The 15,815-nt window shown below is 40.0% G+C and overlaps 2 protein-coding genes across 2 annotated transcripts in view; one reads left to right on the forward strand and one right to left on the reverse strand.

Moving 5' to 3' along the window:
• Nucleotides 1-1,852: 1,852 nt before the first annotated feature.
• On the reverse strand, nucleotides 1,853-2,943 carry KLLN (killin, p53 regulated DNA replication inhibitor). The gene is made up of 2 exons (XM_065919218.1): nucleotides 2,863-2,943; nucleotides 1,853-2,377 (listed from the first exon to the last, which is right to left on the reverse strand). The coding sequence occupies exons 1-2, from the start codon at nucleotides 2,941-2,943 to the stop codon at nucleotides 1,853-1,855; spliced, it is 606 nt and encodes a 201-aa protein (XP_065775290.1).
• Nucleotides 2,944-3,759: 816 nt separating this feature from the next.
• LOC136159954 (phosphatidylinositol 3,4,5-trisphosphate 3-phosphatase and dual-specificity protein phosphatase PTEN-like) overlaps nucleotides 3,760-15,815 on the forward strand; it is an 80,354-nt gene continuing 68,298 nt past the window's right edge. Inside the window, exon 1 of the mRNA XM_065922851.1 lies at nucleotides 3,760-4,525. Coding sequence (XP_065778923.1) covers nucleotides 4,447-4,525 — 79 coding nt within the window. The 5' untranslated portion in view covers nucleotides 3,760-4,446. The remainder of the gene's footprint in view (nucleotides 4,526-15,815) is intronic.

Raw genomic sequence — 15,815 nt, forward strand, 5'->3', positions numbered from 1 at the left:
AAGCTTCTGTTTCTCCCAGGGCAGTCTGAATCCAGTCACCTAGTGAAGTGTTTAGAAACCAACCTATTGTAATACCTGTACAGCCAAAGAGATACTTGGTAATTGAACTTTGAAAACAAACAAACAACTTTCTGTATATTAGATAGGGTCAGCTATTTAGAGGTTTCAGCTCTACCACCTGGGTAAGGAGATATCTGGGGGTAGCAGGACAGAGTGAAGAAAAACAAACCAAAAAAAAAAAAAAGGATTTCCTCCAGGAACCCACTTAATACTGGGAAAGGTAAGAAATTTTTACTCAGCAGCTTCTAACAACCAGCTGATATTGCCGTCAGGTTGGTCAAATATCTGCCAACATTGGTGGTCCTTTAACTCACCATGAAGATGAGTAGAGGAACCTGATGTTTAGAGTAGCAGCAAAACTCATTTTCCAGTTTCCTCCTTCAGCAGATAGAAGTGCTTGTGGGCCATTCTCATATTCCAGCACATTCGTGCTGGTGATGTACACCCTGTCTGCTCCAGAATAGCTCTGTGCCACAGCAAGGAAAAGGATTCTCTCCTCAGACCTAACACCCAACAGGGCAGGACTGAATCCACCTTCTTCCCAGGGAGTGGATTTCAGGACTTCTCAGACGCTGTGGGACTCATCTTCACATGGGGAGTGGGGTAAGGAAGAGCAGTGCTAATAACCGGAACTCTGGAGACAAGCTCAGAAACTGGAAAAACAAACATGGGACAGTGCACCCCTCTGCAGTCACTTGCCTTCATTTAACTTAATCTTCATTTTCCCTTTCCTCACCAAGCAATAGTTGATAATCAATTGAAGGCCACTCTCAGGATCTTGCCATGCAATCTAGTGGAACATCTAAAAATCAGGGGCTTATTTTTATTTATAAAATAGAGAACTCTCTGGCTTACATTAGGCTGTGTGGACAGGGCTTTCATCTTTGGAAACCAAATGGAGGCCTTTCTCCTGTTCTTCTTTTTTCACTTGTGGCCCCTCCTTCCCCCAAGCTGACCAGGACTATGCACAAAACCAAGCTTCAGTAAATATCAACACTGAAGATTCAGCAGGTGGCTAACTCCTGTAGGGCTATCTTAAAAGGATGTTGCATATAAATTCGAAGTTTCACGAAGCCTCAGAGATCTCCTAAGAGCAGTGTAAATACCCCTGGTTTAATTAGTAGTGCTGGAGTTAGGTAATGGTCTGTGGCATCTAAGCAAGCTCTCTTGAGGTTTCTAGTCTTCAGGGGCTGCCTGCAACTATGATGTGCTCATGTATCATTTTCTTTCTCATACATTTGAGTAAATTCTCTTTAGAGCTTCCCTAGCCACATATTCACAATTACTGCAATACACATACAAACTCATCCCATTCTCAAGATATGAAAAAACGACTAGTGCCTCAACCTAGGTATCAACTTAAATTCTTTTGGACTCAAATTCTTGAGTTTTGCTTCCCAGCGGAAAGAAAGAATTCCTAGGTTGGTATTGATGCCCTCTTTCTCTCCAAGTAGACAGTGGACAACTCACTTTACAGGCTGATAGATGTTGGGGTAAATGTACTCCAGTTCTCAGCATTTCTGAGCCAGCTCTTTCGCGGTTTAGGTCAACCAATCCGAACTGTAAGCAGACTTGACAAGTTTGTTCTGGGCAGAAGGCCATGGACTAGGTTCTCCGACCAGATAAGTCACTTGGCTGAGTCTACAGTAGGTGGGGTGCGCTCATCAGCTCGAAAGTATTGACTGAAAGCTTGTCGCAACGTCGTTGAATGCACGCAGCGGGTTGCTGCAGGAGATACCCTTTCGCCCCGCGAGTACAGCACCAGGAAAGTTACGCCCTAAGGGGCAGGGCGCTAGCGAGAAAGATGCGCCAGACCCCTGAAATCTAGCCCCTTCTCCCACGGTTGGGAAGGCAGAGCTAGTGATTCCAGAGCTCGGAGTCCCAGGTTTCGGTTCTCTAGCTTGCTCTGTGGGTAGCGGGCAAAGGGTGCGACCAGCTTGGGAACCCTCGCTCCGAGATCTGTAAGAATCAGCGGCAGCAGCCAAGGTGAGGCAAGGCGGGGGCACGTGCTTGGATGTGGGTGCTTGTGTAACCAGCTCCGACAGCGCTCCAGTGGGAGGCTCGTCTGAGCCTGTTCTTCCATCGAGACCCGGGAGGCTCTGGGGTCCCGCTGCCCGTACAAGGCGGGAGCACTCCGGGCAAAGGAAGCGAAGCACTTGCCTCCACAGCTATCATATGGGAGTGGGAATTTGGAAAGTTCCCCAACTAGAAGTACACGTGACCTCCTCCTGAAAGTAGTTCCGACTGTGGCCCGCGTATCCCTCCACCTCCTTTTGAACCCTCCTCGGCTCCGCCCACTCACAGGGGCTGCAGCTTCCTACAATCACGTACTTCGCCCTCCCGCGCTGCAACCGGGGTCTGCGGCGCGCACTCCCCGGCTAGGGGGAGCGCGGAGCCTGGCTCCGGGGCGATTCACCCAGTGAGGTTTTCACAGCGGTCCAAAAGGGGCGGGTCGAGCAGCTTCTAAGGATCGAGCTTGAATTGGAAGCGGTGGACCCATCTGGAACCCCGAGGAGAGAGATTCTCGGCTCTCCGGGGGGAATGCAGGGGCTGCAGGATGAATTCCATCTTCGGGGATCCGCTTTCAGCCCACCTGGGCAGTTGCCTTTGAGGATCTAGATATTCAGGGGCGATGTGCTCACACTCAGCGCGCTCTGCTAGGAGCTTTCATTTTTAGGACAAATGAATCGAGTAGCCGGTGGAGCGGGAGGTGGGGCAGTGAAAGGGAGCCGGGTGAGGTGATACACACTGGAGACACAATAGGGGGTGTTCTTTGTACTAAGACTGACACCTTGAGGACACGGGCGGGGGTGGGTGGAGAGGTGGGATTTCTCGGCGAAGGCTCCTGCAGTCAAGTCGCCGCGAACGCTTATGATCCGACATCGGTGCAAAAGCAGAGGGAGGCTGCAGGCCGTGCCGGGGAAGTCTGGGGGTGGGGGGAGGGGTGTCCTTGCTGCACGGGCCGTCCCTGCGTTTCCTTGAACACTGACCAGCGCGGTCACCTGGTCTTTTCCACCTGTGCGCAGGTAGCCTCACACTCAAGTCAGTGACACAGATGAACCTGCTTCAACCTTCACCGCGCCCCTTCCCTCCCCCCGCTCCCCGCCCCCGCCTGCCCACCTTCGCAATGGTTACCCTGCCCCCGGCTGGGCGCCGGCCGTGGCTCAACTCGTTCCCCCCACCCTGCGCTGCTGCAGAAGAAGCCGCGGCAAGTGCAGTTACAGGCGGGCGCCTCGCAACAAGCCCGATCTAGCACTAGCAGTCATACTGGGCATGCTCAGTGCGCCTGCAGGTTGGGGACTCGGCGCTTGCACCCGGAGCTGCACCTTCTGCCGCCTCCTCACAGCCTCTGCCCTGCCCTTCCCTCCCCACCCCTCCCCTAGCGCGGTCGGGTACGCCTCCCTCCTCCCCTCCGGCTCCCGAGGCGCCCGGACTCCCGGCGCGGCGGCGGCGGCGGCGGCGGAGGGGGCGGGCTGGCCGGCGGGCGGTGATGTGGCGGGACTCTTTGTGCACTGCGGCAGGATACGCGCTCGGGCGCCGGGACGCGGCTGCGCTCAGATCTCTCCTCTCGGAAGCTGCAGCCATGATGGAAGTTTGAGAGTTGAGCCGCTGCGAGGCGAGGCCGGGCTCAGGCGAGGGAGATGAGAGACGGCGGCGGCCGCAGCCCAGAGCCCCTCTCAGCGCCTGTGAGCAGCCGCGGGGGCAGCGCCCTCGGGGAGCCGGCCGGCCGGCGGCGGCGGCAGCGGCGGCGTTTCTCGCCCCCTCTTCGTCTTTTCTAACCGTGCAGCCTCTTTCTCGGCTTCTCCTGAAAGGGAAGGTGGAAGCCGTGGGCTCGGGCGGGAGCCGGCTGAGGCGCGGCGGCGGCACCTCCCGCTCCTGGAGCGGGGGGGAGAAGCGGCGGCGGCGGCGGCGGCCGCAGCTCCGGGGAGGGGGTCGGAGTCGCCTGTCACCATTTCCAGGGCTGGGAACGCCGGAGAGTTGGTCTCTCCCCTTCTACTGCCTCCAACACGGCGGCGGCGGCGGCGGCACATCCAGGGACCCGGGCCGGTTTTAAACCTCCCCTCCGCCGCCGCCGCACCCCCCCTGGCCCGGGCTCCGGAGGCCGCCGGAGGAGGCAACCGTTCCGAGGATTATTCTTCTCCCCATTCCGCTGCCGCCGCTGCCAGACCCCTGGCTGCTGAGGAGAAGCAGGCCCAGTCGCTGCAACCATCCAGCAGCCGCCGCAGCAGCCATTACCCGGCTGCGGTCCAGAGCCAAGCGGCAGCAGAGCGAGGGGCATCAGCCACCGCCAAGTCCAGAGCCATTTCCATCCTGCAGAAGAAGCCCCGCCACCAGCAGCTTCTGCCATCTCTCTCCTCCTTTTTCTTCAGCCACAGGCTCCCAGACATGACAGCCATCATCAAAGAGATCGTTAGCAGAAACAAAAGGAGATATCAAGAGGATGGATTCGACTTAGACTTGACCTGTATCCATTTCTGTGGCTGCTGCTCCCCTTTGCCTTTCTGTCACTCTCTCTGATAACGTGGGAATAGACGGATGCGAAAAAATGTCCATAGTGTGGGTGACTATAACGTTTAACCCTGGTCGGATTTCTAGATGTATATTTTGTGTCTCTTTTGAATGCATTCAGCCTAGGGTGTGTTCTGCTAGACGGAACTCTCGCCAGTTTGCAAGTGTCAAGGCACCGATGGGTCTCTTTCTAAGGGCTATTGTCCGCAGAATCCAGAACACTGTTAGTGGATTAGTGAGCTCGGTAATCCGGTCTACTAAATGAACAGAAAAGTAGATGCTTTGAGCTTGAGCATATTTCGATTAAATCTTGGCTTTAGGCCCTAGATCAAGGGTATAGATCAGATTAAAAGGAAAATTAGTGTTGCACGTACAGCTTATTGCATCAGAATCTTGCAGTGATTGTTTTTAGTTTCCTGGGTTGCATTGATAGATTCTTTTAAAATGTGAGTTGTGAACTGATTTGCATAACTTTAGAGAGAATCATTTTAGCATATATGGTGCTCATCTGAAGGCAAAAGTAGGTTTATGCGTTAAAACTAAGTTAATTACAACTTTGAACCGCGTTTAGAAGTTTTGCAGTTTGAAATCAATAGTACCATGATACTTCTCAAAGACGCTCTTATTAGATTTTGTTAAATTTGCTTTTTAAAAAAAATCTCTTTGAGATGATGGAGGATAGGACTTGAAATTTACAGTTCAGTAGCATTGTAGATTCAGTGCTCTTCTGACACGTAATAGAATGGAGATTGAGTGGTTTTTGATCTCAGATGATAATGTTATGTAGGTTCAAGGGTATTGTGTGTAGCAAATGGTGATTGCAGAGATTAAACTTAAGTTTCACTTGAAATTTAAGTATTGATTGAAGTATATACTTGAATTGACACTCAACTTTATTTAGGTTTCAGGTCTTGTGACACCTTTGGGTATCCGTTAATTTTACTCTGACTTGTGTAGAACGTCAAGTATAATTTACCAGCTGATAATCAGAAATGTTGGCAAGAGTGGATTACTCCATCTTTGGATTGTAGGTGTGTTCGCTTTTTTCATACGGTGTATTAAATTTACTGAGTCAGCTTGTTGAATAAGACAAACCCAAGAATTTCAGTGGGGTACAATTGGTTGTCTGAAAGTTAGGTTTTTGTGTTTCAGAAGATAGTGGTTATTGAAAGGCATGAATCTTCACAGTTTCAGGTATAATGAACAAATTTTGGTTAAGGATGGGGGATAGAGCCCTCTTCTTTGGCAGAATGGGAAATATGTTAGGAATTGAGAGTCACTGGTAGGCCAGTGTATAAGGCATGAAAAATAGGATTAAGTTATTGGTCTGAGGTGACTGAAGCATTTTATTAAGGTTTCTATTAAGATAAAAAATTTGGTGATGTGAATTGTAGCAGTGGACAGTACTTTAAGCAGTTGTGTAGGTGTTTATAATAGAATATACTCAAAAAAGTGGTTACTTAGCAGGTGTCTGTATCTCTAGCTAAAAACTGTGGGGAAGATACTTTTGAAGAAAAATGTTGCATACGTGATGAGTTTTTATTCCTTTGGATTATGTATCTGCACATACATACACACATAGTATTTGCAGTTGATTTCGCCCAAGGTTTTGATATGAAGTGAAGATAAAAGTTACTGAAGAACTAGCTTTACCACGCACACAACTTAAGTTTTCTGTTAAGTTTAAAAATAATATTTTAAAAGAATATTTGGAAATTTTGGAGTTGCTTTAATTGAAAAAGTACTAAAGCTAAACTTGACCTGTTTGCCCAGAAGATAATCATGAAAAATACTTAACTTGGTTCTTCTGATTTGTAACCTGTTTCAGAAGTAGTCTATTGGTATGACTTGATAGTCATCTAGATGTATAGGACCAAATTAATTAAATGTTTAACTTTTTAAAGTAAACCCACTTTCAAAAAATTTTCTAGAATGCTGTTTGTTAGGCAGATTGCTTTTACTATTCAGAGTATGTTTATGCTATTTTTTCTTTACCCATTTGATTTTAAATTATCAGAGTTATGAGACTGATATCATTCTACCAGGTTTTTATATGTGAGCAGTGCGGTGATTAGCCATTTCTCCTTTGATTTCAAGGTGTGTGCCTCTGTGTGTGAAATTTATGTGAATTACAACTTTTCTCTAAAACTGTCCTTTTAGTTATGGTATGCATAGAAAGCATTATCATATATTGCATCAAATGACTAATAACACTTAATTTCTAGAGTTGTGGTTTTATTGAGCCAAATGTTGATATGAAAAAAAAATCACGTTAGGAAAGTCAGTAAAGGGTTGCCTTTTTGATAGTTGCACTTCCAATAATTTTGATCCACCAGGGCCCTTGGGCTTGCTTGGTTTCACTTCAGTGTTTTGGGTTTAGTGGTGGGGGAAAATTAAAATGGCCATTGACGGCTTTTTCCCTGGCAAGTTGTAGTGTCTGTTTCAGCAGTTAGCCTTCTCAAAGTTAATTCTTTAATGAAAGTAGTGATTGGAGTATTTTAGTAAAGGTTAGTACTGAAGTGACTTCCTTAAAGGAAAATTGAGGACTATGGGTTTGTTTTGTTTTTTTTTTTGCAAAATTGAATTATTCTAAGAATCATTTTTTGGTGGGGGCTTATCCTTAATATTAGTCTGGAAAGTAATACTGAACACGAGACTATAAAAAATTCATTGTTTTAGATTTCATGGACACTTTAGGCTTCTATTGAATTTTAATTGATAAATTTGCATCTTTTCAAATAATTAACCTTCATAGGGGAAACTTTAATTCATAGAGAGTATAGTGACTGTTGAAGCTAGCTGTTATCTTTTAAGATTAGTGATTACTGAAATGACTGTATAGTGAAGATTTTTTAATTCTACTCAAAAGTTTTTATTTTACACTTTTTATATCAGTTAAGGTGTATTTCTTTCCTGTGCAAAATGACTGGGCCACCTAATTGTTACAGAATGATCCACAAACTTCATTTTCATAAAGCGTATTAAAGAATAAAGCACATTGGAGAAATTTACGGTTTATGTAGTTCTTAATATAAGGAAAAGAATTTATTGTTGTTCATTGTAAAAGTTTTCACTATAGTATAGTCATCAGTGCAGATTTAACATTGCTTATGATACACTAAAGAAATAGTAAATATAAAATATGATGAGACATAACCACGTTATTTTAAATATAGTTTTAGAGAGATAGTAGAGAAAGATGCTTTTGTATGTATTACCTTTTAGAATCTTAACATTTAAGGTAGCTGGTGATATTTTAATTCTTGTGTGGTACAGTATAGTATCTGCTTTTTCCCATAAACCACGAAAAAAAAATACAGACTTCTTAATGTCACAAAATACTTTTTGGAAGTCTGATTTTCAGATGTCCTCATTTCGAGATTTGCCCCATTTGCTATTTGTTCATGTGGTGATAGCTTAATACTTTTTAATAATTTTTAAGCCATTTAAGTAATCACTTCAGTGACTTTTAATGTAACAGTATTTATTATGGGAAAATCAGTTCACAAAATTTCGACATTAAATCACTCTCAGACATTCTATTTTTAAATTTTTACCTCAGCCTTTCTAGTAAGACAGCAGTGTAGGATATATTTTTATATTAATATTGTATGTGAAATTGGAGTTTGTAAAAAGAAATTTAGAAGTTTGCACGTTTATGACAATTTTTCACTTACTTGAAATGTTAGGCCTTGGCAGTATTATAAGAAGTTAGCTTCCAGAAAAATGTTGATAATGAAAGAAATTTATTTGGTATACTTTTTTTTTTCTGTAGATACTCTTTGTTCCAAAGTTCTATTTGTATTTCATAGAACTGTCACTCTTTTCTCCTCTCTTTTTCTGTTAGATAAACAGGATTTTAAGTAAAGTCAGTATTCTTTTGTGGTCTGATTTCACTAAGAAAAAGTGTTAGGATTTATTCTAAGGATAGTGACTTAAGATGTATTAGACTGTGAGATTGGGGTCAGAAATTATTTCAGTAAATATTCAGTTTTACAATTGCTTTCTAATTGGTAACTCTAAAATTAACACAGTTGCTATCAGAAATATCGATATTATTAGTCTGAACAACCCTTAACTGATGACCTTAATTCTTTTACATAGGCTGTCTTACTTCCACATGCATATTTTGCTGGGTGGTCAGAATATTTTGGTTTGTGATTCTCAAAGCGTAGACTATATATATGCACTTACTAATGTAAAATACTTTCATTTGTCAAGAAAGGTGAAATTAGTATATTGGATTTGACTATCCACCTACTATTCCCTAATTTTTGGAATTTTTTCATTGGCTACAGAAAAGCTATTAGCAATTTGGTTCTTTTAAAATTTGCAGTGGAATTAAAAATACTGTTGGAAAAGTACTGATTTAAGAAGAATAAACATAACTTAGGGGTGAATTAATTTCGTATGGAAAGTCTTCATTTAGTTGTATATGGTTAAGGCAGATTCACTTCATTTGCAACAGTTTGCATTTAGAGATGAATGGACATCTTCAGGGTATTAGGGGTGTACCTGTTGGTCCTTTTGGCAGATTTGGATACTATGGCAGTACCTTGCAGCAGAAAATTATTCTTAGCCTGTATGTAGTGTGGGAAAAAAGACTATGTGTCATATTTTAAGTTGTTACACACGTAGTTATTATAGTAGTCATCACTTTAGCTATGGACAGTGAATCCAACTTAAAAGTGTTTGAATACTTGTATGTATGTAAATAAAGACAAAGTCAGGCAATTATAGTAATATTTCTAAAAATTGAATTTCTCTTTAAAGAAGAGTTCACCTGGTGGGTATGGTTTTATAAGTTTTAAATAAGGTTAAATCTGTTTTAAATTACATTCAAATATTGAATATGAGTTTTTTCCACACATTGTACATTGTTTCATTTTAGATTTTAAGGTGGCAGGTGTAGGCTCTGGAACCAATACTGCCTGTGTTGGAATCCTGACTCTGACACTTAGTAGCTGGATGACTTTGTGTAGGTTGCTTAACTTTTCTCAATCTATATTATCTGTGAAATGGGGATAATGGTACCCACCCATATAATGTTTATTTTGAAGAATAAATGAGATAAGTAATGGCATAGCACTTGCCACCTTGTAAGTATTTAAATGGACACTGCTGCTGTTAAAAATTATAGTTCCAGGTTACTCATGTATGAGAAATTATTTGTCTTTTCATGTATGGAAGGAGCAATGATTTTAACTGAATTTCCTCAGTTTTGGATATATTGCCATGTTAATTGGTTCATGCTATGAGTATTTTTTTAAATAGGGGTATTCCTTTAGAAGCTTTGAGTATAAAATGTCTGTGATTTTGCTGTTTCATCACAAATAATTTGAAGCTCTGCTCCCTCATACTATGGAAGCATTAATCATACTAATCAAAGACTATTTGGTTTAAATACTAAGATATGATGACAACTTCCTCTATATGAAGTAGAAAAATAAAATTTTGTTATAATATTAAAATAAAAATTTGTTAAAATATTAAATTTTCTTTAGAGTTAAAGACAGGTCAACTAAAATATATATTTTATTCACAGAGTAATCTTTGTCTCAAAACATTTATTATATGATATAACAGTTACATAAACTATCAGTGAAGGTACTGTAGTATTTCTTTTTAAGTTCAGATTTTTGAAGGAGTCAGGCAGCTTTGAACGCCAAGTTACATTCATTACATTATCATTTGCACTTAAAATAATCTGGCAGTGCATTAATATGGGAGTTTTATTTAGGTTAAACCTTTGTGTTATTTCCCATTTTCACTTTTGATCCAGTTTTAGGCCCTAGAAATGGGAAGAAGAGCAAAAAGATTTTTTTCTTAATTTATTCTTACCAGGTGTGGGGAAAGATGGAGTAAACCTGAGACCTGCCTATTAAAGGCCGTTTCTTGTGTATGGGGATCAGTCGTTTTTTCTCCTTTCCCTGTTCTGGTCTCCTTGCTGTGTCACGGTGCCCTCAGGAGTGAAGCGCTTGGTCTCCAGGGAGGCTTTTGCTTTTTCTTACTTGTCTTGTTTCACAGAATGAGCTGTGCTGTCTCATTGTGTATGCAACTGTCTGCTTACATGACTTTTACATGCTTTGTTATATGTTGGATAAACGAGCTGTATTTTTGGTCCAAATCTAGGTTGCAGAATTGACCTGTGCATTTTGACAGCTTCTAGGAAAACTTAATTGCCTAAATTCCCTCACTTTCTTCTTCTATTTTATGTTACATGCACCTAAATTTTGTTTTATATCACTACCCCAAACTTAGAGTTGATTTAGTGTTATTAAAGCCCTTCAGAATAGCTTTCAATTTTATTTCTTTTGCTTTCTGTGGATTTTTAGGCTGAATATAATAAGGTTCTCTCTTCTTTACTATTAATTACTAATTAATCAACTAAATTATCAAATCATTAATAATTTAATGACTAAATAAGCTAAATATTAACTAGTGTTAATTGCATTCTGCTAATTTTATGTATTTAGTATTTTTGATCTTTTAAGGAAGATGTAATTATTTAAGGTGTTATGAAATGGGTTGTGATTTAGAGCATATAGTCCTTACATCAGATGTATATGTTTTTTTTCCTGAATTAAAAAAAAAAACCTTGACTATTCTGGGTCTTTGTTGCAGTGATCAGGCTTTCTCTTGTTGTGGCCCACGGGCTTCCCTTGCTGTGGAGCCCAGGCTCTAGAGCACATGGGCTCTCTAGGTGTGGTGCATATGGGCTCTTGTGGCACGCAGGCTTAGTCGCCCTGCGGCACGTATGACCTTAATTTCCTGGCCAGGAATTAAGCCTTTGTCTCCTGCATTGGAAGATGAATTCTTAACTATTGGACCACCAGAGAAGTCCCGAATCAGATATATTCTTAAAGTGATTTATAAGTACAGCATACATGTTGAGTTGCAAACAAGTCCTTGTTTTAAATATATAGTTTTTTTTTTTTTTTTCCATTTAAAATTCTTTTGCTGTCATGAATTTAGTGAGACACTTCTGTTTGAGTGTTCTCTTTACTTGGAACTTACTGGAGATTAAATAAATAGAATGGCAATCTTTATTTTACTTTTAAAATGAAGTTTGGGGAATGTTACCAAGCTTGATATTTTTTAGGTGTTTGTTTTTTAAATATGTATTTATCAGTGACTTTGAATCTATCAGAGTTAAAGTGAAATGTGTAGACTTTTTTCTTTTGTAATGTGAAAACAGTACTTTGCCAGGCTTAACTTAGCTTTGTTGTAAAATTTATTTAACATTTTCACTTATTCATTGATAAAGTATGAAAGATGAAGAAATGAGGACTTAAGCCAGAAGGGATTTTTTTTGAAAAATGAAATAGAATTAGTTAGCATATACCCTGTGTCTTATATTTGTTTAGCATTTTTCATTAACAAAGCCTTTAATAATTATTAATGCATTTGATTTTGCAAGAAAAAAGGAGCAGCCTAAAAGATGGTACAAGCATTACTTTCCTCATTTTTTTATACAGAAATCGTAGCTCCAAAAATAAAAAACCCAGTAACTTGTTAAAGGCTACCAGAAGATTGAGTCCAAAGAGGGTGCTCGGTTTTTAGGCACCTGCTGCAGTATTTTTCCCATTATGTACATCAGTGGTTCTCAAACTTTAGATGGGCATGTAAAAAACTTGCAAGACTTAAGTCATAGATTACGTGCCCCACCTCCAGAGTTTCAGATTCGTTAACATCTGAGTTGGGGCCTGAGAATTTGTATTTTATTAAGTTCCCAGACGGTACTGATGATGGTAGTCTGGGGATTACACTTTGTGAACCACTGTATTACATTATCTCCTGTCAGTTCAGTTCAGTTCAGTTGCTTCGTCGTGTCCGACTCTTTGTGACCCCATGGACTGCAGCACGCCAGGCCTTTCTGTGCTCCCAGAGTTTACTCAAACTCATGTCCATTGAGTCGGTGATGCCACCCAACCATCTCATCCTTTGTTGTCCCCTTCTCCTGCCTTCAGTCTTTCCCAGCATCAGGGGAATCGCCTGTCAACCAAATCCTTAATATGTTATCTCCTTTAGTTTAATAGAATTTACATATACATATCATTTTATATGTAAATCCTAAATAGCTCAGATGGCAATTGTTATCCTAATTTTTGCAGACGACACAGTTTTACAAAAGCATAGTGGAATGGAAGGAGTATAGATTTGGGAGTTAGCTAGACTTAAAGTCTAGCTTAAGTCCTTACTCAGCTATTTATCAGTTATGTAATAAAAGACAAAGTACTTAACCTTGGTGAACCTTGGTTTTCACATCTCTAACATGGTGGTAAAAACCCTTGTGTGTGCTTTTTTAGGTTTGTTGGAAGAATGTATTTTCAGAATATTGATTGCCAACTTGGGGCTGATCCCCTCCTACCTTGTCTGGGTATTTGGCAATGTCTAGAGACATTTTTGGTGGTCACACCTTGGGGAGGAGGGGCAGAGGGCAGAAGCTGTTGGCATCTGTCTCGGCATAGAGGCAAGGAATGCTGCTAAACATCCTACAAAGCACAGAATAGCCCCATCCGCAACAAATAATAGTCTAGCTCAAATTGCCAACACTGCTGAGGTTGAGAAACTCTGATTTAGAGGTTTAAGTGTTTGGTATATAGTAAGTATGATGTTTTATACAAGTCAGTGTCTTTGCCCTAAGGTTGTGGTATTTAAGAAGGTCAAATTGCTAATAAATGATAGAGCTTTTAGCATCTGTATTTTTTGACAGCTGCTAGGCTAGTGTTCTTTATAAGAACTTTTTCCACAAAAGTTCCCTGGTAACAAAAAAGGGTTTATTTGAAGAAGGCTCATGTGTTAACTTGGCTGATTGTGAAAGTGCTGCTTTGAACTTCTGTCAGAAAAGGCTGAAGATGTTTTCAACTTAAGTATATTGCACTATATGAGGTATTCAGAAGAATGTTACATAAAAACATCTCTAACAGGATGGATATGCTTTATTAAAGCATTTTTTTCCCCATTTTTATATTGCCAGTAGTTTTAAAAGTAGTTCTTAGCTTGCTTCCTTTAGTTACATAATTAGGAGATACTTTACTTATAGGATACTTGTTTTGTGGTGTTTAATGCATTCTTTAATCTTACACTTTTTTAATTCTAAAGCTGCTTTTGTTATAGTCAGATGTGGTGAAGTTATATGCTGATGTAAAATGGCAAATTTCTGACAAGTTATAAAAATGTCTTGTTTCTTTCCAGATGAAGAAAGTAGGGCCAGCTAAGGTTCTCTGATGCATGTGTTACGTTCTTTCCGAGACCCTAAATTTGCTCTCAGCCCATTGAATAAGTGCTTTACTTATCTACATTTAAAAACTTGCATTAATGTGTGGAGTTTTTAGAAAAAATTGGGACAGAGTTTTAGTTTAGTCCAGAGAGGAAAAGATGCCAGGGGAGTAGCTTAGTGGATTCTGAGTTTTGTTTTGTTTTTAGGACAAACATAATTACGAAAGTGTTCTAGGAATAGATTGTTTGCTATGATTTTTTTCTGTTTGCTTGATATTACAATTTGCTTTGCTTCTCAGCTTTGCACAGGCAGATGTCAAGGTCTCTTTTAAAAATCCTTATGAAATTTAAGTTTTGACTGTTTTGATTCTTTGGGAAATTATAGGAGCTAGTTAGAGATACTGATGAATATTTTAAAACCAGGGCTGCTAATCATGTGGTAACTTCACATTTTAAGAAAAATAGCACTTGTTGCTATAATTTAATTGAATAAATATGGTGTTTATTTCAGTATATGAATAAAAAGCTCCATTTTCTTAAGAAAATTTTATAAAAACTGCTTAAAGAATTTTGAAAAAAGTACTCATTGTTCTACTTCTCTGAAACTTCATGTTTCCATGTTAGCTTTTAGTTTTTGTTGATATCAGTCTGTTTTAAAACATTATTCATCATAGTGAACTTAGAGGTGTGTGTGTTTGAACTTAAAGGTGTGTGTATGTTTGAACTGAAAGGTGTGTGTGTATGTTTGAACTTAAAGGTGTGTGTGCATTTTAACAATTTCCAAAGTACCTCATAATTTCGTTAATTATTTTAAATGGCAGAGTCATCAGAAATATTTTTTTCTCTGTAGTTACACATTAAACATTTTTCTAGTATTTGGCCAGTTTTTTTTCCTGTTCTTTTCTGATTTTCCTTACTGTGAATTTAAGATGACCTAAATATTCGAAAAGGCTGTCATTATTTTGATTCACAAGATCATAATCTGTTACATAAAAGTAGCTGAAGTTTGATGTCTAGCAGCTTTTTCCCCCTTACTATATGATAGCTATTGCATGTTTAAAATTTAAGCATATTTTAATAATATTGAAGTGTGGCAAAATAGAATTTAGCTACTTTTGATGTCAAATTTTCTTTTGCTATGGTAGGAGTAAGTGCTTCTGTTGTGTTGAAAGTGGATATAGAAGTCATTTGACTAAACTATCACGTCGTTTTGTGTTAAAGTTATTATAACCCTGTTGCTTTCCTTTCTTTAGTTAGAAAGAGTTTGACTGGTTGAGATGTTACTGTTCCCTAGAGTGGTGGTCCCCAACCTTTTTAGCACCAGGGACTGATTCCATGGAAGACTATTTTTGTATGGACCAGAATAGGGGAGATGATTTTGGGATGGTTGAATCACATTACATTTATCTTGCAGTTTATTTCTGTTATTTATTACATCAGTTCCACCTCAGATCATCAGGCATTGTATCCCTGATGTTAGGGGCCCCTGCTCTAGAGCATATTTTGAATGATAGCCATTTATATTTACTTGGTTGCCTTGGTCATAGTAATTAGTGATAGTAATTGATGCAGGTTTGCTGTGCATTTGCATTAATAATCAATATTAATTTTTGTGATAGTCTATATCAAATTTTATTTTTAAGTATCAGTTACTAAAACATGGAAATGAGTTTAACCTTATTAGATAAATGATAATTCTCAGTAAATTTATTAATTCATGTAGTTAGAACAAAAATATTGCAAAAGAAACAGACTTTCTCTTTTTTAAACAAAATTACTTGTTAGTGTAACATTTTCCAATGAGATATAATTGTTTCAGTTCCTTTTTTGGGGGGGTTGTGTCTAGTTGCTGTACAGTGTTGTGTTTCTGCTGTACATTAAAGTGAATTAGCTACACATATCCATATATCCCTGTTTCCTTGGATTTCCTTCCTGTCTAGGTCACCACGGCACATGGAGTAGAATTCTCTGCTATGCCATACAGTCAGTTCTCATTAGTTCTCTGTGTTATACATAGTAGTGTA

Source organism: Muntiacus reevesi, chromosome 2 (genome assembly GCF_963930625.1).
Source record: "Muntiacus reevesi chromosome 2, mMunRee1.1, whole genome shotgun sequence".
In the NCBI taxonomy this organism is placed as follows: Eukaryota; Metazoa; Chordata; class Mammalia; order Artiodactyla; family Cervidae; genus Muntiacus; species Muntiacus reevesi.